The following is a 22,892-nucleotide window of genomic DNA, read 5'->3' on the forward strand; positions in this document are numbered from 1 at the left end:
CTGACATACATAAATATACTTTTATAAAGCAAAATACTTAAATGATAATACAATATAAATATATATACATATGTCGCAAGATACACATTTAGTTTATGTTAAATGCGAAAAATCGCATGCACATTTTTTTAAATGAAATATCATTATCATCCTGCATACGAACAGACATGAACATAATTGTACACTAGTTAGGGAAAGTTTGCATACGGATAAACTGGGCTTTAAACTATTTGAAAAAACTGATAAAAAAATTCAGTATTTCAAACTTAAATTCAGTTTTTATTTATATATTGAAACTCAGTTTTACTATAAAAAAAGCTTTTGATTCAAAAATATCCAAACAGAAGCAAAATTAAATGAAGAAGCCATGACTAATAGAAAACAGTTCAAAAAAAGTTTGCGTACAGATGTAAGGAACAATTTTTTTATATAACAAAATTAGGGAAACTGATGGTTATTGACTTGTGGGGTATCCTTTATGTTTTAAAACTTCTGCTAACTGCTTTGGTATTGATTTTACCAATTTTTGTCGTCTCTCCTGAAGAAATTTTATTCCATTCTTCGAGAATGATCTTTTTCAAGTTTGGATGAAAACTGTATTCCCGATTACTGCGCTCCGACAAGTCCCACAAGTGCTCAATAAAATTGATATCTGCAGATTGTGGAGGTGAATGCAATTTCTTCGGCACATTATATGTATAACAGCCATAGCTTGATTATGTCTGTTGTGTGTTTCAGATCGGTATCCTGTCTTTAAAATATCAAGATCGAACCTGTTAACCGTGCTTCACTGTAGGCACTAAGTTTTCTTTACCTTTCTTGAACATCTTTTGCTATTTGGGAAGGCTTAAGTTGAGGATTTTCCTGTATTTCCTTAGTAATGTACCGCTCTTCTCGATCACTGAGCTTAGAGGGACGTCCAGAACGATGCTCAGCAACTGAGAATCTCTTGACTTAAAATAACAAATCAGTTTTTGAATAGAATAGTAACGCGAAGTTTTGCCTTCTTTCCATAATTTTACGATTATATCCCTTTCAAGAGAAATAGTTCTTTTGCTAGTACCAGCTATTTATTCAATGTGTCGAATTTTTATCAAAATTATCTTAAGAACATTAATTACGCTTAAATAAATACTTTTTTCACCGTTTCGTTTGAACTTGTAATGTGGGAATTCCATTTTTAAAATTTATACGCAAACTTTCTCTGCGACAGCGAAGGCTAGATTTTGAAAGATTAATCGATAAAGCTCATGAATATTAAGTTTAATATTCTAAATAAAAAAAATATACTAATAAAAATTTTAATAGGAAAAATGGACATTACAAAGTCATAGCTGATTGTGTTCACAAACTTTTTCTGACTAGTATATGTATATTGGAACTTTAGCAAAGTTAGTTTGCTCTATAAGTTGTTTTTAAATGTTATTAAATGTTAGAATATACATACATACACATGTATAATATAATTAAGTTCACATTATTGTGTGTGTTTTAGACATCCTGCGTACGTATACGATATGTTGGACGTAGACGCACAATACCTTTCAAAGATTTTACATTTTTAACATCTATATATACATATGTATGTATATATGTGTAGAAATAAGGCACAAATTAAATATTACACACAAATCCACAATCTTAAACATAACTTTTTATTAAATATACATTATCTACCTGCATTTATTGATTTCGTAAAGTTATGCATTTATAACTTATTCACCTGTATTGCATTTAATTCTCAATTTAATACAGAAATGCTCGAAAAAGTTTTCTGCAATATTAAATGTATTAGTTATACAAACAATGTAAAAATCACAACGCTTACCATATTCATCTTTTTAGCTTTTCAGTTTTCTACTTGTATATATAAATTAGCAGCTCGTCCCGGCATCGGGAAATTGGATATAAAACACTTTTTTCACAAATATTTTTATTTGTATTAAAAAAAATCCCATAGTTATATTTGTATGTAAGTCTATTTATGTTCAATTTCTTTGATGGTTTAAGTGGCGGGCACTTTTGAAAAATTAAAAAATAAAAATAATAATAATCAAAAAATTAAAATTACAGTAATAAATAATGAATTCAGTCGTTTTACATATAAGTAAATAATAAATTATTAAATAAATATATTAAATAATAATAATAATAATTTTCTTTAAAAATTAGCGTATAAAAATATTATAAGTAAAAGTAATAATTACGAAAAAAATAAAATAAAAATACTAATTTTGAAAAATTAAAAAATAAAAATAATAATAATCAAAAAGTTAAAATAACAGTAATAAATAATGAATTCAGTCGTTTTACATATATTTTTGCCACTGCACGTGCTCAATTCTGCTAAATAGCAGCGACAACGTTGAATTCCTTACTTTGATTCTATCGACTCTGTTAGCCGCCAAATCGAACATCATACAGAAATCAATTTGCACCTTCTCTATACTTTACATTCTCTGGCCCGGCGCGCTTTTCAGAATGCATCGCAAACAACGGTCACGGCACTATGGCGGTTTTGTTTACTTTTTGAATTTTTTAATTCGTAATATCTTTTGAATGGAAAGTCCAATTTAAAAACTATTTTATAGGTAGTTAAATGGTCTTGACCATAAAATAATTTATTTGGATAAAGATTAATATAAACACTTAAATAGCATGGTTTGAATTTGGTTAGCATTTTCATTAATGTTTAAAATGAAAAAAGTTGTTGTAGTGGCATAACTACAATAGTTGGACATATGCTACCACGGAGTTTTTTGTAGACATTATGATGTTCTTCAATATTGTTGTACATTATTTCGTTCTATCGCTAATAGTTTCGGCAGCACATTCGACGAAAGACATTTTAAGACTAATTTTTCTACACCTTCGGTTACATTGCTCAAATTTTACCAAGGATCCTTAATTTTTTTTCAAAATGAAATGTAGCCTATGTCAAATTGGAAGAATGTAGCATTCTATTGGTGAAAGAATTTTTTTAATCGGCCCAGTACTTTTTGAGCCTATTCATTACAAACATACAAAAATAGAGGTACAATATTTTCCTGTTTATAATATTAGTATAGATTAAAATGAAAAAAGTTGTTGTAGTGACATAACTACAATAGTTGGACATATGCTACCGCGGAGTTTTTTGTAGACATTATGACGTTCTTCAATATTGTTGTACATTATTTTGTTCTATCGCTAATAGTTTCGGCAGCGCATTCGACGAAAAACATTTTAAGACTCATTTTTCTACACCTTCGGTTACATTGTTCAAATTTTACCAAAGATCCCTATTTTTTTCAATATGAAATGTAGCCTATGTCAAATTGGAAGAATGTAACATTCTTAACATTCTTTTTTAAATCGGCCCAGTACTTTTTGAGCCTATTCATTACAAACATACAAAAATAGGTACAAATCTTTCTTCTTTATAATATTACGAGTAGTATAGATTATATATGTTGGAGAGAATGAAGCAATTTAATTGCAACCCTGCGAATAATCCATAGCACTGTAACTTAAGTTAAGCTGTCATATATTATCTGTAACTTATATAACTCAATTCCGTAAAATTGATTGAAATAAACGCACATAAAACAACAGGTTATGGGCCCAGGGCATAAATTTTTTAAATTAAAGTTATATTTTATGGGCTGTATTAAATAAAAAGATTCGTACATCATCAATTGTATCATATATGGTGATAGTGATATAAATGGCGAGTTCAACAGTGAGGATTGATCCGCTAAACGCGGATAACTACGATACGTGGAAGTTGCACATGCGTGCAATTCTTGTGAAATCTGATTTATGGTGCTACGCATCTAGAGCTATACCTTGTCCAAACGACAACGCAGCGAAGTGGATACATTTCGATCAGAAAGCCTGTGCGGATATAATGCTTTCAATTACACCATCAGAATTGGGTCTGATAACTGAATGCGAAACTTCACACGAAATGTGGAAAAAGTTGGAGTCTACGTTCCAGTCAAAGGGTCCTGCGCGAAAAGCTACCCTACTGAAACGTATTGCACTCGCCCGCATGAAGGAGGGTGATAACGTTCGCGAACATTTAAACGAATTTTTCCATGCTGTCAACAAACTGAAGGAAATAAATGTTACTGTTGGGGATGATTTATTAACTATATTGCTTCTTTATAGTTTACCCGATTCGTTTGAGACGTTCCGATGTGCGCTGGAAACTCGAGATGAACCCCCCAAGCCAGAAATTTTAAGAGTAAAGATACTGGAAGAAGAACAATCCAGGCAAGCAAAAGAAGCAGCAGCAGAGCATAACGTGTTAATTGCTCAACGAAGAACAAACGTCAGAAATACAAGTGATGGTAAGCCTTCTATCAATCACAACAAAAAGTCAACAAAAGAAAAGCAAGATAAACGAACTTGCTACAAGTGCGGCGAAGTTGGTCACATATCGCCAAATTGTCCATCAAGACAAAGGGTAAAAAACTACAACGCAACTACTGGAACGAAAAAGGAGAACTTCGAAAAATCCATGTTTTTCGAATCAGCACGTATAATAACCAACTCCGGCGAATATTGGTGCTTAGACAGCGGCTGTTCATCACATATGAGTGCGAAAAAGAGCGAATTCAATAACTTTAGAGAGATTCGCAAGACTCTCAGCCTGGCAAACAACAACACAGCTGAAATCACGGGTATAGGCAACGTTAAAGTTATTATCAACGAAAATAATAGCGAAGAGCGAACTAATTTCGAAAATGTATTGTATGTTAAAGATTTAAGAACGAGTTTACTATCTGTTTCGAAAATTGCGAAAAGGGGGTTTGAAGTAATTTTTCGGCGAAATGAAGCTGTCATTTCAAAGAATGGGGAAACTATTCTGACAGCGATAAGAATCGGTGACTTGTACTACGTTAAAGGTTTTGATCAATCTGCGAGATTTTCGCAAATGAAGTCAAATAGCATAAATACATGGCACGTACGAATGGGCCATCTAAACGAAAAAGACTTAAAACGCGCAATAGGTATGGTACACGGTATAAATTTTAATACAAATGAAAAACTGCAAACTTGCGAAATTTGTTTAAGCGAAAAACAGACACGAGAAAGATTTTCAAAGCAGAGGGACCAACGTACAACCGAGTTACTGGAGATTGTACACAGCGATGTTTGCGGTCCAATGAAGGTTTGCTCACATTCAGGTGCAAAGTACTTCGTGACATTCACTGACGATTTTTCGAGATATTCCGAGGTTTATTTCATGAAAAATAAGTCAGAAGTTTTAGAAAAATTTAAAATATTTAAGAATATGGCGGAAACGTATACAGGGAAGAAAGTTAAAATACTACAGACAGACAACGGGTTGGAGTATATGAGTAACGAATTTCAAAACTATTTAAATGAATGTGGAATTAAGCGGCGTTTGACCGCTCCTTATACACCACAGCAGAATGGCATAGCTGAAAGAAAAAATATAACTCTTTTATAAATATCTAGATGCATGCTGACACAAGCAAGATTAAAAACAATATTTTGGGCAGAGGCTGTAAATACAGCAAACTATATTCGAAATAGGTGTCCCACAAAAGTCCTAGAAGATGAAGTGCCTATCAAGATGTGGTCGGGTAAAACTCCCACAGTCATTCACTTCAGACCATTTGGTTTAAAATATTACGTTTTAATAAAAGATGAGTCAAATGAAAAATTTGATTCCAGGTCTGAAGAATGTATACTAGTAGGTTATTCGAATGAAGCTAAAGCGTATTGATTGTGGTCTCCTCAAAAGAAGAGGATTCTAGTCAGTCGAGATGTGAAATTTTTAGATAAATCATTTGATAGAAATGATGATAAATACTGTGAAGATGGATCTGTAGAGATAGATTTCGATACACGAAAAGATGAAAGCATAGTTGAATCTGAGAAAATAATTGAGGGGTCCTCAAGCGAAAGTGAAAATGAAAACATAAATACTGAATCAATCGTTCCGAAAAGGGGCAAAGGTAGACCAAAGCTAATTCGAAGTGGAACGCGCGGACGGCCCAAGAAGTCATTTCAAGAAGTCAAAACTAAGAAAAATGATACTGAATCTGAATCTAGTGTAGATTTTGAAGAATGTGAATATGCAAATATATCGCTAGTAAATGATCCAACTACTTTTCAAGAAGCTATAAACAGTGAAGAATGTAATATGTGGCTGCGTGCCGTTGAAAATGAATATATGGCTCAAATTTCAAACAAAACATGGGACATAGTAGATCGACCTGTAGGACGAAAAGTTATTGGAAATCGTTTTGTGTTTCGTACAAAAGAAGGCAATGTTAAAAAAGCACGCCTAGTAGCAAAAGGGTGCTCGCAACGTCCAGGGGAGGATTTCAATATCACTTATTCCCCAGTTACAAGATTGACATCGATCAGAATAATAGCTGCGATTGCAACCCAAAAGAATCTTCAAATACATCAAATGGATGTTATGACTGCTTACTTGAACGGTGACCTAGATGAAGCAGTATATATGGAAATACCTGAATATTTAGAAGTAATCCTTAAAAAGGTAGCAGCAGGATATCCGACAAACATAAAAAGGCTAAAGCTGAAGAAATACGACGTACAGCAGAAAATTGGCAGAAGTCAATATCGAAAATCAAAGATCCGGTATGTAGACTACACAAATCTTTATATGGGTTACGACAGTCTGGGTTTCAATGGTATCAAAAATTAACGAATAAACTAAGACAAATATGATTTATTGCATCTAAATGCGATCCCTGTTTATTTATATTGAAACAAAAATCTAAGATAATGTTAATTACAGTGCATGTAGATGATTTGCTCATTGCTACGAATGATCATGAATGGTTAAAACATCTCAAGAAATCTCTTTCGGAAAGTTTTGAAATGAAAGATTTAGGACCAGTTAAAACATGTCTGGGTATTGAATTTAAACAAGATTTGAAGAATCATACACTATTTTTAAATCAACGAGATTACGCTATTAATATTTTAAAACGTTTTAAAATGGAAGACTGTAAACCAGTCAAGACACCCCTCGAATACAATTGCAAACTTGAAAAACCAGTTAAGTCAGACAACAAAGAAATACAGAATATTCCATATCAAAGTTTAATTGGTGCTCTATTGTATTTGGCTGTAACAACACGTCCTGATTTAGCATTCGCAGTTAATTTTCTAAGCCAATTCAATTCTAATTATAGTTTCGAGCATTGGAAAGCGGCCAAAAGAGTACTGAGATATTTAAAAGGAACTTTAAATTATGGCTTACTTTATGAGCAGACAGATGAAGAATTGTATGCAGTCGTCGATGCTGATTGGGGTGGTAATTTAACCGATAGACGTTCATATTCCGGTTACGCTTTTATATTGGCTGGAGCCGCAATATCCTGGGAAGCCCGTAAGCAGAAGACAGTATCACTTTCAAGTACCGAATCCGAATACATGGCTTTGAGTGAAGCTACAAAAGAGGCTAAGTACTTACGAGAAATGGTAAATGAGATCGGGTTTAAGCACGAAAGTATAACTATTTACAACGACAGCCAAAGTGCACAGAAGTTAGTGCAGAGCATAGCATTCCATTCACGTACTAAGCACATAGATGTACGTCATCACTTCATACGCGAGAAACATCAAAGCGGCGATATCAACTTGAATTATATGCCAACAGAAGATATGCCAGCTGATGTCCTTACCAAAGGATTGCCTGTGGAAAAACACTACAAATGCATTGAAAATATGGGCATGACGAATAAATGTTCATAAATTATAATGCAATCAAAATTCTTCGAGGGGAGATGTTGGAGAGAACGAAGCAATTTAATTGCAACCCTGCGAATAATCCATAGCACTGTAACTTAAGTTAAGCTGTCATATAATATCTGTAACTTATATAACTCACTTCCGTAAAATTGATTGAAATAAACGCACATAAAACAACAATGTATATTTATCAAAAAATATTTTTGATAAATATAATTACCAATGATTCTTTTAAATATAAATATAAGTAGAAATCAAGGCGAATTTTTTTAAACTAAAATTTTTTATTGCAGACTAAAAAGCCAAGAAAGACTCGTAAATGTGTACATTGATAATGGGGATGTTCGAGTCTCAATCACTGCGGCAATATTGCAAAGCATCATATTCGACGCAAAAATATGGCAACTTTTGCAAATTTCAAGCGTTCGAACAACTCAAATATTGACATTTCGTGCGCGCAAAAGTGACAAAATCGGCATCAACAAAATTCGTGATGGAGGAAATGAGGTAAGCGAAATCGCTCTTTATTTTTGTTTATAACTAATTATTATTATTAATTATGTGTACTAATGAATAATATTATATTATTTTTTATTTTAAATATCATTTCCAGCCCGAAGCTAAGTCACAATTTTACCAAGCTCCTCGTGAGATGCCGGCTCGAAATGGAGCACGAATTTTCTGCGGGGAAACGTAAAAAGTCGGTATTATGGGCAAAAGTGGTCAACAAAATGAGCTTGGTCAATAAGGATGTTCCGCAATCAAAGGACCTTATGCAGAGAAAGTTTTTAAATTTATTTGCGACATACAAACGAATAAAGAAACGAAATGGGCAGACTGGGAGAGAGGCAACAAGCTGGGAGTTCTTTGAAGAGTTCGACGAGGTGTACGGTAGGCGGCATTCCATACAACCGCCAGCCAAAAACCTTCAAGGCTCCATAGTGGATAGCGCCGAAGTATGTGAATGGAGTGGGGATGAAAAGACCGACGACTCTTACGAGGGTCAACTCGTAAACGAACGACGAAAGCGTCCAAAGACTGCCGCCAATGAAGCATTGGAATTTTTAAAGAATGAGGCTCTAAAAGAACAAGCACGTCATGAAGAAGTGCTACAATTTGAAAAAGAAAAATTGAATTTTGAAAAAGAAAAAATAAACGTAATGATGAAGCTGCGGGAAACTTTAGAAAAGTTAACCGAAAAGTAAAAAAAAAAAAACAATTTAATGTAAACCTGATCTCTAATTATAATTTTTTATTACTGTTGTGACCTGTACTTGAAGTAGTTGAAATGAAATAAAATATCACATGTACATATATTTATTTACTAACATTTTTATTTAAAAAATAAAAAATTTAAGAAACAAACAACATTTTTAAATTATTTCTTTTGATAATACCTTCGTTAGTATCATTTATGTTTTCATGCATTTCAGCATCGTTTTCATTAAATATTTCGAAATTTTCCAATGGATAATTGATTTCAGAATCATTAAAATTGTTCCGCATTATTAAATTATGCAAAATTACACAAGCTAATACTACTTTTGATACCTCTTCCATATTTTGAATATCAATATGATTTAAAATTTTGAATTTTCCCCTCAAAATCCCAAAAGCTTGTTCTATGAATACCCGAGTTGAACTTAAATAATAATTAAATTGTTTCTCCTCTCTCAACAGATGTCCATTATCTCTATAAGGCGCGATCAAATATTTTGAAAGAGGATAAGCTGAGTCAGCTAAAATTATAGCATCTTTTGCAAGTTGTATCTCTCCACACGTAATTCCTTTGTATATCGGACTATTTTTCCATACGTTGGCGTTATGGCAGCTCCCTGGGTAGCCGATAAAAACATCCAAGAAACGAAATGTGCTGTCGCATATGCCCTAAACATTGCAAATGTTTTATGTTTTTAAAATAGTTCTAGCTTAACCATCACCATATGTACATACCTGCATAATAATGGAATAGTTCCCCTTTCGGTCATAGTAGCTAATTGCATCCTTCTTCGGTGTGTTTATTTTAAAATGTGTCCCATCCAAACAGCCGACTACGAAAGGAAATGCATTCGGCCGGCTCGCTTGGAAACGCTCCATTATTGTTTGCTATTGGGAAATTGATGGCCAACATATTTCATGCATCAACTGACAAATTGCATTGATCGTTTTAAGAAAAATTTTGTGGGCAGTCCCTTTTGAAACATCAAATTTATCTGATAATTCACGATAAGTGACTCTGCTGTTACTAAGCTTCCACAGGGTAATATGCAAGGCCTGATCCATTGAATATTCCCCTCGTGACGTTATCCAAAAAGGCTCCAAGGCGCTCTTTAATTCCTACGAAGTATATACATATATATGTGTTTATTTAGATTATTTAAATCAGAAAACTTACCGCAAATGTTTCACGAGACATCCGAAAATGTGACAAATATATGTCCGGAGGATAAAATGGAATTGTCTTGAAAAAATTTTGCGATTTCACTATCGTCCTCTTTTTTAAAATTTCAGTCAACAGCCATTTCTTTTTACGCGCAAAACTTTCTTTCCTTTTTTGTTTGTATTTCAAAAGTAAAGCACTCTCACTCTCCACCATGCTATCAACTGTTAAATTTATTAAAAAATTCATTTTAGAAACTTTTTAACTCCACTTGTTCAATTTACTTGCATGCCGCGCAAAATATTTGCAAAATATATGCATAAGTATCAGCTGAGCATCTGCAAAAAAACATCAGGGTTGCAATATTGCCGCAGTTATTTGCTTGCTCGAACATCCCCAATTTCTTCGAAGATTGCACCGTTGTCTGCGAATATATTCCGTGATAAGTTTCATGAAGATATCTTGTAAGATAAGTTTTCTATACAATAATTAGATTTTGATTGGTCATCGGTTCGCGATTAATTTGTTATCTGAACTTCTAAAAATTAGTGAAATCGGAGGGTAACACCGCCTCTCCTCACAAAATGGTACTGTTGAAAACTACTATAAGCGCGATAAATCAATAACTAATTACGCCAGAGACATTAAATTTTACCACCAAATTAATACGAAAGGGCTTTAACTGAGCGGCTACTGAAAGACAGATGTAGTAAATTCCTTTGCTGATGTGGCCCGGAAACTTATTATCATTGGTTGTGGATGAGGGTAATTTAATTTCTAAGGAGAAATTCCTAAAGCCCCATTGAAATGGGTTCAATCCATACAAACGTCGCGTTACAAGTGCTGTTAAGCAAGATTGGCGAGTTGGCGGTATACCCCGTAGCCAGACTGGTAGCAAGAAGACAAGAAGGAAACACCATCTAGGCCAAGGGCAAGGGTCTGGACCTCAGCTACACGATTGCTGGCAAAATTGGTGCGAGATCAATAAATCCATAAGAAGATCAAGATCAGGACCTACAATTCTGATGCCGATGCTGTCGATCATATAATATCGGCTAACTTGATGGGTGAAGTCGAGGACGTTCTTATGGAGTCATAAGTAACCTCGAACGTAATGAGCAGGGTTAGTGTTCGTTGGGGTCTGAGCTTGTGGATAGACTCTTAAAATTATATACTCGAGTGCATCTGAAGAGGGTGCAGACAAAGGGATTACAAATGCGTCATCTTAAAATAAATCATTAACATAGAGAAATAACTCCATTAACTCTAATTAATCGCCCTCAAGGGAGGTTAATGAGGGCGAATTTGAAAACTGAGGACACCGAAAAACATATTTTGTACATGTGAAAAATCTCAAGCATTACTTAAAAAAGGGCAGGACCGAATTGGTTCCGTTGACACTTGTGCTGGTGGTAAAGCTGGGAGGAAACACCCTATGATTATGTATGCTGGTTTTAACGTTTCACTGTCGTTAGAGTCCTGGCTCGACGGCTATAATTCGCCAAAGTGTGGCGTACACGATGGAATAAAGGCGCAGCTGAATCCTTTTTCGGGGACGAATCTCATCTCTTCTGTAGTTTACGATAGAAAGGCCTCCTACAGCATGCGCAGCTTGCGATCGGCTCCGGCGAAGTTGGTTGCGTTGTCGTTTAATATTTTCTGTTGTGTTTTTTGTCGACCAATGTTTTTTTTAAGGGCAAAAATAAACGTATTAATAGATAAGTCCAAAACTAATTTTAAATATATTACTTTTGAAGTGAAGAAAACGAAAACTGCGTTTTTGCGGGTGGTCAATTGTATATTTTTAAAGTGGTATATATTGGACCACAAAAATCTACTACAAGTCGTAGAGATCGATTTCTTTCGACTAGCAAATTTTCTATTATTTGGGTTTGCAACTTCGGCTTGCAGTATATCCAGTTTCTACGGTTCTACTGCAAGTTTTTCCGGTAATTTGCGTTCTCATAGAAGTGCAACTAACGTTTTTGCCACTGCCTATATAAACTTTTGACAAGAAGCCAACATCCCCCGTCTGAATTATCAATTTATAAGAACAGTCGGAGTGAAGAAAAAAATTTTAGTTAACGAAATGGATCAATCAAATATATATGCTTTTGCCTTCGCATCAAAAACTGTATTTACTTGGCGTAAAGTGGATAAATTCAATTGGCATGACATTAAATGGTTCAGATCTACTAAGGAATACGGTAAAATATATTTTAAAACATCATTAAGTGAAGGTGATCCTTTTAAGTGCATTAATATAACAAAGCGAGGAATCAATTCCGTCAAAAGAAAAGATTTAAAAAATTGTTATGTCGCACCAATAAAAATTAGAAAGAAAAAGAAAATGATCTTATAGAAATGCTGCCGCTAGTGGATGAAATTTATAGATTTCTTCAGAACATATGTTAGACTGTCATCCACATCTAACCGAAAACGATGAAAGCAGCGTAGTTAAAAGGACACAAAATTTATTTTATTATAAAGTAGCCGAGGCCCAGAATACATTCTGACAGCAGAAGTATTTGATGATGCAATTGTAATATACTCACATTTATTCGGGTGTGCAGAAAACGGATTTTGATTTAAACATGACACAGGTATTTTGTATGCATTTTAATTTGCGTGCAGGTATTTAAGAGAAGCAACTTTTTTTTATTGGATATGCTTTTTTTTGGGGGGGAGTCATTATTACGGTTTACAAATGTATGCGTTGTTTTTTTGCTTTTATTCATTTCATTAGCGGTTATTTAATTTCTAATTTCATCGGTATGGAATACCGGTTGTTTATTATTTGCCTTTTCTGTGTTATCGGCTTATAAATGATGGTAACTCCACGCCTGGCTCAGATGTGGCCAGAATGGGTACTCCTTAGCCCCAGACTTAGGACTATGAAATTAGAGGGATCTTGCGAGAGAGTAGCCGGTAATTGCGAACGTCTTCATTTAGAATTATAATTTTTTAACCTTATGTGGAGCGCTTATGTAGGGACGATAAGAACGACCTCTGCTTTTGTTAGTTAGTTTTTTTTTTTTTTTAATTTATTCCATTTTAGAATTTAGGAAACTACTTATTAAGTAATATTTTATGAGAAGTGTCGATTTTCTATCCTTTTGGAACAATTGTGTTTAAGTACGTATGCATTAATTTGCCAAGTAGTAGCCCGTCACCGCTCAAGGATTTATTCAGGATTGTTTTTTTCCATTATTGGCGAAAGCCATCCTGCGGGGTCGAAAAGTAACATATATTTGAGTTTTTAATATTGTTAGAACGAAATCTTACCTTGTTTTTTCTACCAATATGTGAGGTATTGGAAAATTGTGGCTCTAGTGGTAGTCGTACGACGTACCGGCCATTATTTGATCGAGTAATTGTGGCTTTAGAGCAGTCTTCACAATACTGATCTTCTAGAGTTTGAAATTTCCTTAATTGTGAATTAAGGTGTTTATTTGTATTGTACTCAACTTGAGTTGGTATGGTTGTGACTAGTTCTGTGACTAGTCCATTTTGTATTTTGCTGTGTAGCGTTTGCACTTTTTGTGCCTTTGAGCAACATGGTGTCTCTTGGCTATTTTTATAATTTTGTTTTTCGGGATTTGCTTTTGCAATTAAACCCGTGGTTCTTTTTGTATAAGCGCTTCTTTGGGGTGAGATGGGATATATGCTGTAATGAAGCATTGAGTGATGTCTTTTGCGACAATAGATGCAATTGAATTTGCTTTTGCAATTTTTATATGTGTGCGCATGTGAGAGGCAATTTGTGCAAAGTCGTTTTGACCTGACAAAATTATTTCGTTCGTTAACTTTTAATTTTTGGAACTTCTCGCAAGATATCAGTTTATGCTCTCTTGTGCATAGTTCGCATGACGTTTGTTTTCTTTGTTCTGATATGAACGTTTGCGTTTTGTAAAAGCTTTTGTTTAAATTTTTGATGCTTCTAGCTTGGGGTCTATTGAAGCTTCCGTTCTGGTCGTGCTTGTTCTTAGTTTTGAGTATTTTTTCTTCTAACCTTTCCGCAATTTCATATTGGGTGGTGAGAAAATCTTTCATTTGTTGCCACGTTGGGCACTTCTTTCGTGATGAGAGCGATTGCTCCCATAGAAGTAACGACTTTTCTGGTAATGCGGCGGTGCAAATGTTTACCAGAATTGGGTCACAGCTGTCTGTGGGGATATTAAGTGTCGATAGAACCGACAAACAATTAGAAACAGTGGATTCTAGTTTAATGAATTCTTCACTTGTTTCTTTCTTAATTTTAGGCAAGTTTAATAGTGTCGTTACTTGCTTATCGACCAGTATTCTTTCGTTTTCATATCTAGCTTTTAGAGCTTCCCAAGCAAAATTGAAATTGTCGTCATTTAATGCGAACTGTTTAACTATTTCGCCTGCTTGACCTTTTGTTTTGTATCGGAGGTGATACAGTTTTTGTGCCTTTGATAGTTGTGGATGGTTGATGTAAACGGCTGTGAACATGTCCCGGAAGGACGGCCATTCTTCATAACCTCCGTAAAAGATTTCTGTATCACATGCAGGCACCTCGAGTTGGATGCCTGAACTTGCCTCTTGATTGTCTATTTGTGGCAGCTCTACTCTACTGTGGGGAGTAGGTGCAATTGCTTTAATGAGCGTTAGTTGATCGGAGATCATAGCTTTCGTTTCTTCATATTGGTCCAAGCAGTTTTCAAAAATATCGTAAGCAGATGATTTAAAATTTTGTGGTAGATCTGAATTGTCAGAATCTACTATGGCGTCATGAGCCGCTTGGAGGCGAGTCCAAAAATTTTTGAGATTTTGGCTTTTTATTTCTAATAACGATTCCGAGTTTTCGTGAATCGGTGAAGAGGCAAATCTAGTGCAGTATCTTGTTAAACTGTCACTTTCTGATATAAATCTAGCAACCTGTTTTGAGCGTGTAGCTCCAAGTGTACTTTGATTTTTGTTATTAACCATTTTTGATATATTGTATATTTTTGTATTAAAATATTGTTAAAGTTTTTCTCAGTGTAAACTGATTTATGATATCTAATAGAAGCGAAAAGTGTAATAAATTGTATACTCTTTTGTTTTTTTAATAAATAAGAGTTTTTTTTCAGATTATATCGGTACAAACGTATATTTTTTTAATATCGCTTTGTATTTATTTGCGGTGGTATTATTTTTATTTATGTTTTATTTTGAATTGTTAATTACTATTCAACCGCGTTTTTTATATATTAAAATATTTGATGTCCGAATATTTTGTATTTAGGTACACCCTAATACTCGGACTTATGTTTTGTGCGATTGAGAGCTCGTTGAAGAGATCAATGCGCTTTTTACATTAGTATTTGTTTGTATGTGAAATGGGTTCAATCCATACTGACAAACGTCGCGTTACAAGTGCTGTTAAGCAATCCGATATTATAAAGCTACTATGGCTAAGATTGGGGAGTTGGCGGTATACCCCGTAGCCAGACTGGTAGCAAGAAGACAAGAAGGAAACACCATCTAGGCCAAGGGCAAGGGTCTGGACCTCAGCTACACGATTGCTGGCAAAATTGGTGCGAGATCAATAAATCCATAAGAAGATCAAGATCAGGACCTACAATTCTGATGCCGATGCTGTCGATCATATAATATCGGCTAACTTGATGGGTGAAGTCGAGGACGTTCTTATGGAGTCACAAGTAACCTCGAACGTAATGAGCAGGGTTAGTGTTCGTTGGGGTCTGAGCTTGTGGATAGACTCTCAAAATTATATACTCGAGTGCATCTGAAGAGGGTGCAGACAAAGGGATTACTAATGCGTCATCTTAAAATAAATCATTAACATAGAGAAATATCTCCATTAACTCTAATTAATCGCCCTCAAGTGAGGTTAATGAGGGCGAATTTGAAAACTGAGGACACCGAAAAACATATTTTGTACATGTGAAAAATCTCAAGCATTACTTAAAAAAGGGCAGGACCGAATTGGTTCCGTTGACACTTGTGCTGGTGGTAAAGCTGGGAGGAAACACCCTATGATTATGTATGCTGGTTTTAACGTTTCACTGTCGTTAGAGTCCTGGCTCGACGGCTATAATTCGCCAAAGTGTGGCGTACACGATGGAATAAAGGCGCAGCTGAATCCTTTTTCGGGGACGAATCTCATCACTTCTGTAGTTTACGATAGAAAGGCCTCCTACAGCATGCGCAGCTTGCGATCGGCTCCGGCGAAGTTGGTTGCGTTGTCGTTTAATATTTTCTGTTGTGTCTCTTGGCGACCAATGTTTTTTTTAAGGTCCAAAACTAATTTTAAATATATTACTTTTGAAGTGAAGAAAACGAAAACTGCGTTTTTGCGGGTGGTCAATTGTATATTTTTAAAGTGGTATATATTGGACCACAAAAATCTATTACACACATAGGAAAAAGTCGTAGAGATCGATTTCTTTCGACTGGCAAATTTCCTATTATTTGGGTTTGCAACTTCGGCTTGCAGTATATCCAGTTTCTACGGTTCTACTGCAAGTTTTTCCGGTAATTTGCGTTCTCATAGAAGTGCAACTAACGTTTTTGCCACTGCCTATATAAACTTTTGACAAGAAGCCAACATCCCCCGTCTGAATTATCAATTTACAAGAACAGTCGGAGTGAAGAAAAAATTTTTAGTTAACGAAATGGATCAATCAAATATATATGATTTTGCCTTCGCATCAAAAACTGTATTTACTTGGCGTAAAGTGGATAAATTCAATTGGCATGACATTAAATGGTTCAGATCTACTAAGGAATACGGTAAAATATATTTTAAAACATCATTAAGTGAAGGTGATCCTTTTAAGTGCATTAATATAACAAAGCGAGGAATCAATTCCGTCAAAAGAAAAGATTTAAAAAATTGTTATGTCGCACCAATAAAAATTAGAAAGAAAAAGAAAATGATCTTATAGAAATGCTGCCGCTAGTGGATGAAATTTATAGATTTCTTCAGAAGATATGTTAGACTGTCATCCACATCTAACCGAAAACGATGAAAGCAGCGTAGTTAAAAGGACACAAAATTTATTTTATTATAAAGTAGCCGAGGCCCAGAATACATTCTGACAGCAGAAGTATTTGATGATGCAATTGTAATATACTCACATTTATTCGGGTGTGCAGAAAACGGATTTTGATTTAAACATGACACAGGTATTTTGTATGCATTTTAATTTGCGTGCAGGTATTTAAGAGAAGCAACTTTTTTTTATTGGATATGCTTTTTTTTGGGGGGGAGTCATTATTACGGTTTACAAGTGTATGCGTTGTTTTTTTGCTTTTATTCATTTCATTAGCGGTTATTTAATTTCTAATTTCATCGGTATGGAATACCGGTTGTTTATTATTTGCCTTTTCTGTGTTATCGGCTTATAAATGATGGTAACTCCACGCCTGGCTCAGATGTGGCCAGAATGGGTACTCCTTAGCCCCAGACTTAGGACTATGAAATTAGAGGGATCTTGCGAGAGAGTAGCCGGTAATTGCGAACGGCTTCATTTAGAATTATAATTTTTTAACCTTATGTGGAGCGCTTATGTAGGGACGATAAGAACGACCTCTGCTTTTGTTAGTTAGTTTTTTTTTTTTTAATTTATTCCATTTTAGAATTTAGGAAACTACTTATTAAGCAATATTTTATGAGAAGTGTCGATTTTCTATCCTTTTGGAACAATTGTGTTTAAGTGCGTATGCATTAATTTGCCAAGTAGTATCCCGTCACCGCTCAAGGATTTATTCAGGATTGTTTTTTTTCCATTATTGGCGAAAGCCATCCTGCGGGGTCGAAAAGTAACATATATTTGAGTTTTTAATATTGTTAGAACGAAATCTTACCTTGTTTTTTCTACCAATATGTGAGGTATTGGAAAATTGTGGCTCTAGTGGTAGTCGTACGACGTACCGGCCATTATTTGATCGAGTAATTGTGGCTTTAGAGCAGTCTTCACAATACTGATCTTCTAGAGTTTGAAATTTCCTTAATTGTGAATTAAGGTGTTTATTTGTATTGTACTCAACTTGAGTTGGTATGGTTGTGACTAGTTCTGTGACTAGTCCATTTTGTATTTTGCTGTGTAGCGTTTGCACTTTTTGTGCCTTTGAGCAACATGGTGTCTCTTGGCTATTTTTATAATTTTGTTTTTCGGGATTTGCTTTTGCAATTAAACCCGTGGTTCTTTTTGTATAAGCGCTTCTTTGGGGTGAGATGGGATGTATGCTGTAATGAAGCATTGAGTGATGTCTTTTGCGACAATAGATGCAATTGAATTTGCTTTTGCAATTTTTATATGTGTGCGCATGTGAGAGGCAATTTGTGCAAAGTCGTTTTGACCTGACAAAATTATTTCGTTCGTTAACTTTTAATTTTTGAAACTTCTCGCAAGATATCAGTTTATGCTCTCTTGTGCATAGTTCGCATGACGTTTGTTTTCTTTGTTCTGATATGAACGTTTGCGTTTTGTAAAAGCTTTTGTTTAAATTTTTGATGCTTCTAGCTTGGGGTCTATTGAAGCTTCCGTTCTGGTCGTGCTTGTTCTTAGTTTTGAGTATTTTTTCTTCTAACCTTTCCGCAATTTCATATTGGGTGGTGAGAAAATCTTTCATTTGTTGCCACGTTGGGCACTTCTTTCGTGATGAGAGCGATTGCTCCCATAGAAGTAACGACTTTTCTGGTAATGCGGCGGTGCAAATGTTTACCAGAATTGGGTCACAGCTGTCTGTGGGGATATTAAGTGTCGATAGAACCGACAAACAATTAGAAACAGTGGATTCTAGTTTAATGAATTCTTCACTTGTTTCTTTCTTAATTTTAGGCAAGTTTAATAGTGTCGTTACTTGCTTATCGACCAGTATTCTTTCGTTTTCATATCTAGCTTTTAGAGCTTTCCAAGCAAAATTGAAATTGTCGTCATTTAATGCGAACTGTTTAACTATTTCGCCTGCTTGACCTTTTGTTTTGTATCGGAGGTGATACAGTTTTTGTGCCTTTGATAGTTGTGGATGGTTGATGTAAAAGGCTGTGAACATGTCCCGGAAGGACGGCCATTCTTCATAACCTCCGTAAAAGATTTCTGTATCACATGCAGGCACCTCGAGTTGGATGCCTGAACTTGCCTCTTGATTGTCTATTTGTGGCAGCTCTACTCTACTGTGGGGAGTAGGTGCAATTGCTTTAATGAGCTTTAGTTGATCGGAGATCATAGCTTTTGTTTCTTCATATTGGTCCAAGCAGTTTTCAAAAATATCGTAAGCAGATGATTTAAAATTTTGTGGTAGATCTGAATTGTCAGAATCTACTATGGCGTCATGAGCCGCTTGGAGGCGAGTCCAAAAATTTTTGAGATTTTGGCTTTTTATTTCTAATAACGATTCCGAGTTTTCGTGAATCGGTGAAGAGGCAAATCTAGTGCAGTATCTTGTTAAACTGTCACTTTCTGATATAAATCTAGCAACTTGTTTTGAGCGTGTAGCTCCAAGTGTACTTTGATTTTTGTTATTAACCATTTTTGATATATTGTATATTTTTGTATTAAAATATTGTTAAAGTTTTTCTCAGTGTAAACTGATTTATGATATCTAATAGAAGCGAAAAGTGTAATAAATTGTATACTCTTTTGTTTTTTTAATAAATAAGAGTTTTTTTCAGATTATATCGGTACAAACGTATATTTTTTTAATACCGCTTTGTATTTATTTGCGGTGGTATTATTTTTATTTATGTTTTATTTTGAATTGTTAATTACTATTCAACCGCGTTTTTTATATATTAAAATATTTGATGTCCGAATATTTTGTATTTAGGTACACCCGAATACTCGGACTTATGTTTTGTGCGATTGAGAGCTCGTTGAAGAGATCAATGCGCTTTTTACATTAGTATTTGTTTGTATGTGAAATGGGTTCAATCCATACTGACAAACGTCGCGTTACAAGTGCTGTTAAGCAATCCGATATTATAAAGCTACTATGGCTAAGATTGGGGAGTTGGCGGTATACCCCGTAGCCAGACTGGTAGCAAGAAGACAAGAAGGAAACACCATCTAGGCCAAGGGCAAGGGTCTGGACCTCAGCTACACGATTGCTGGCAAAATTGGTGCGAGATCAATAAATCCATAAGAAGATCAAGATCAGGACCTACAATTCTGATGCCGATGCTGTCGATCATATAATATCGGCTAACTTGATGGGTGAAGTCGAGGACGTTCTTATGGAGTCACAAGTAACCTCGAACGTAATGAGCAGGGTTAGTGTTCGTTGGGGTCTGAGCTTGTGGATAGACTCTCAAAATTATATACTCGAGTGCATCTGAAGAGGGTGCAGACAAAGGGATTACTAATGCGTCATCTTAAAATAAATCATTAACATAGAGAAATATCTCCATTAACTCTAATTAATCGCCCTCAAGTGAGGTTAATGAGGGCGAATTTGAAAACTGAGGACACCGAAAAACATATTTTGTACATGTGAAAAATCTCAAGCATTACTTAAAAAAGGGCAGGACCGAATTGGTTCCGTTGACACTTGTGCTGGTGGTAAAGCTGGGAGGAAACACCCTATGATTATGTATGCTGGTTTTAACGTTTCACTGTCGTTAGAGTCCTGGCTCGACGGCTATAATTCGCCAAAGTGTGGCGTACACGATGGAATAAAGGCGCAGCTGAATCCTTTTTCGGGGACGAATCTCATCACTTCTGTAGTTTACGATAGAAAGGCCTCCTACAGCATGCGCAGCTTGCGATCGGCTCCGGCGAAGTTGGTTGCGTTGTCGTTTAATATTTTCTGTTGTGTCTCTTGGCGACCAATGTTTTTTTTAAGGTCCAAAACTAATTTTAAATATATTACTTTTGAAGTGAAGAAAACGAAAACTGCGTTTTTGCGGGTGGTCAATTGTATATTTTTAAAGTGGTATATATTGGACCACAAAAATCTATTACACACATAGGAAAAAGTCGTAGAGATCGATTTCTTTCGACTGGCAAATTTCCTATTATTTGGGTTTGCAACTTCGGCTTGCAGTATATCCAGTTTCTACGGTTCTACTGCAAGTTTTTCCGGTAATTTGCGTTCTCATAGAAGTGCAACTAACGTTTTTGCCACTGCCTATATAAACTTTTGACAAGAAGCCAACATCCCCCGTCTGAATTATCAATTTACAAGAACAGTCGGAGTGAAGAAAAAATTTTTAGTTAACGAAATGGATCAATCAAATATATATGATTTTGCCTTCGCATCAAAAACTGTATTTACTTGGCGTAAAGTGGATAAATTCAATTGGCATGACATTAAATGGTTCAGATCTACTAAGGAATACGGTAAAATATATTTTAAAACATCATTAAGTGAAGGTGATCCTTTTAAGTGCATTAATATAACAAAGCGAGGAATCAATTCCGTCAAAAGAAAAGATTTAAAAAATTGTTATGTCGCACCAATAAAAATTAGAAAGAAAAAGAAAATGATCTTATAGAAATGCTGCCGCTAGTGGATGAAATTTATAGATTTCTTCAGAAGATATGTTAGACTGTCATCCACATCTAACCGAAAACGATGAAAGCAGCGTAGTTAAAAGGACACAAAATTTATTTTATTATAAAGTAGCCGAGGCCCAGAATACATTCTGACAGCAGAAGTATTTGATGATGCAATTGTAATATACTCACATTTATTCGGGTGTGCAGAAAACGGATTTTGATTTAAACATGACACAGGTATTTTGTATGCATTTTAATTTGCGTGCAGGTATTTAAGAGAAGCAACTTTTTTTTATTGGATATGCTTTTTTTTGGGGGGGAGTCATTATTACGGTTTACAAGTGTATGCGTTGTTTTTTTGCTTTTATTCATTTCATTAGCGGTTATTTAATTTCTAATTTCATCGGTATGGAATACCGGTTGTTTATTATTTGCCTTTTCTGTGTTATCGGCTTATAAATGATGGTAACTCCACGCCTGGCTCAGATGTGGCCAGAATGGGTACTCCTTAGCCCCAGACTTAGGACTATGAAATTAGAGGGATCTTGCGAGAGAGTAGCCGGTAATTGCGAACGGCTTCATTTAGAATTATAATTTTTTAACCTTATGTGGAGCGCTTATGTAGGGACGATAAGAACGACCTCTGCTTTTGTTAGTTAGTTTTTTTTTTTTTTAATTTATTCCATTTTAGAATTTAGGAAACTACTTATTAAGCAATATTTTATGAGAAGTGTCGATTTTCTATCCTTTTGGAACAATTGTGTTTAAGTGCGTATGCATTAATTTGCCAAGTAGTATCCCGTCACCGCTCAAGGATTTATTCAGGATTGTTTTTTTTCCATTATTGGCGAAAGCCATCCTGCGGGGTCGAAAAGTAACATATATTTGAGTTTTTAATATTGTTAGAACGAAATCTTACCTTGTTTTTTCTACCAATATGTGAGGTATTGGAAAATTGTGGCTCTAGTGGTAGTCGTACGACGTACCGGCCATTATTTGATCGAGTAATTGTGGCTTTAGAGCAGTCTTCACAATACTGATCTTCTAGAGTTTGAAATTTCCTTAATTGTGAATTAAGGTGTTTATTTGTATTGTACTCAACTTGAGTTGGTATGGTTGTGACTAGTTCTGTGACTAGTCCATTTTGTATTTTGCTGTGTAGCGTTTGCACTTTTTGTGCCTTTGAGCAACATGGTGTCTCTTGGCTATTTTTATAATTTTGTTTTTCGGGATTTGCTTTTGCAATTAAACCCGTGGTTCTTTTTGTATAAGCGCTTCTTTGGGGTGAGATGGGA

General features: G+C 35.0%; 2 protein-coding genes across 2 annotated transcripts; one reads left to right on the forward strand and one right to left on the reverse strand.

Annotated features, from left to right (window-relative positions):
* Positions 1–8,040: 8,040 nt before the first annotated feature.
* On the forward strand, positions 8,041–8,948 carry LOC125777175 (uncharacterized). Its single transcript, XM_049451445.1, has 2 exons — positions 8,041–8,250; positions 8,357–8,948. The coding sequence occupies exons 1-2, from the start codon at positions 8,237–8,239 to the stop codon at positions 8,946–8,948; spliced, it is 606 nt and encodes a 201-aa protein (XP_049307402.1). The 5' UTR covers positions 8,041–8,236.
* A 103-nt stretch (positions 8,949–9,051) lies between these two features.
* On the reverse strand, positions 9,052–9,857 carry LOC125777167 (uncharacterized). Its single transcript, XM_049451434.1, has 2 exons — positions 9,697–9,857; positions 9,052–9,630 (listed from the first exon to the last, which is right to left on the reverse strand). The coding sequence occupies exons 1-2, from the start codon at positions 9,838–9,840 to the stop codon at positions 9,097–9,099; spliced, it is 678 nt and encodes a 225-aa protein (XP_049307391.1). The 5' UTR covers positions 9,841–9,857; the 3' UTR covers positions 9,052–9,096.
* Between the last annotated feature and the right edge of the window lie 13,035 nt (positions 9,858–22,892).

This window comes from Bactrocera dorsalis, chromosome 3 (genome assembly GCF_023373825.1).
Source record: "Bactrocera dorsalis isolate Fly_Bdor chromosome 3, ASM2337382v1, whole genome shotgun sequence".
In the NCBI taxonomy this organism is placed as follows: Eukaryota; Metazoa; Arthropoda; class Insecta; order Diptera; family Tephritidae; genus Bactrocera; species Bactrocera dorsalis.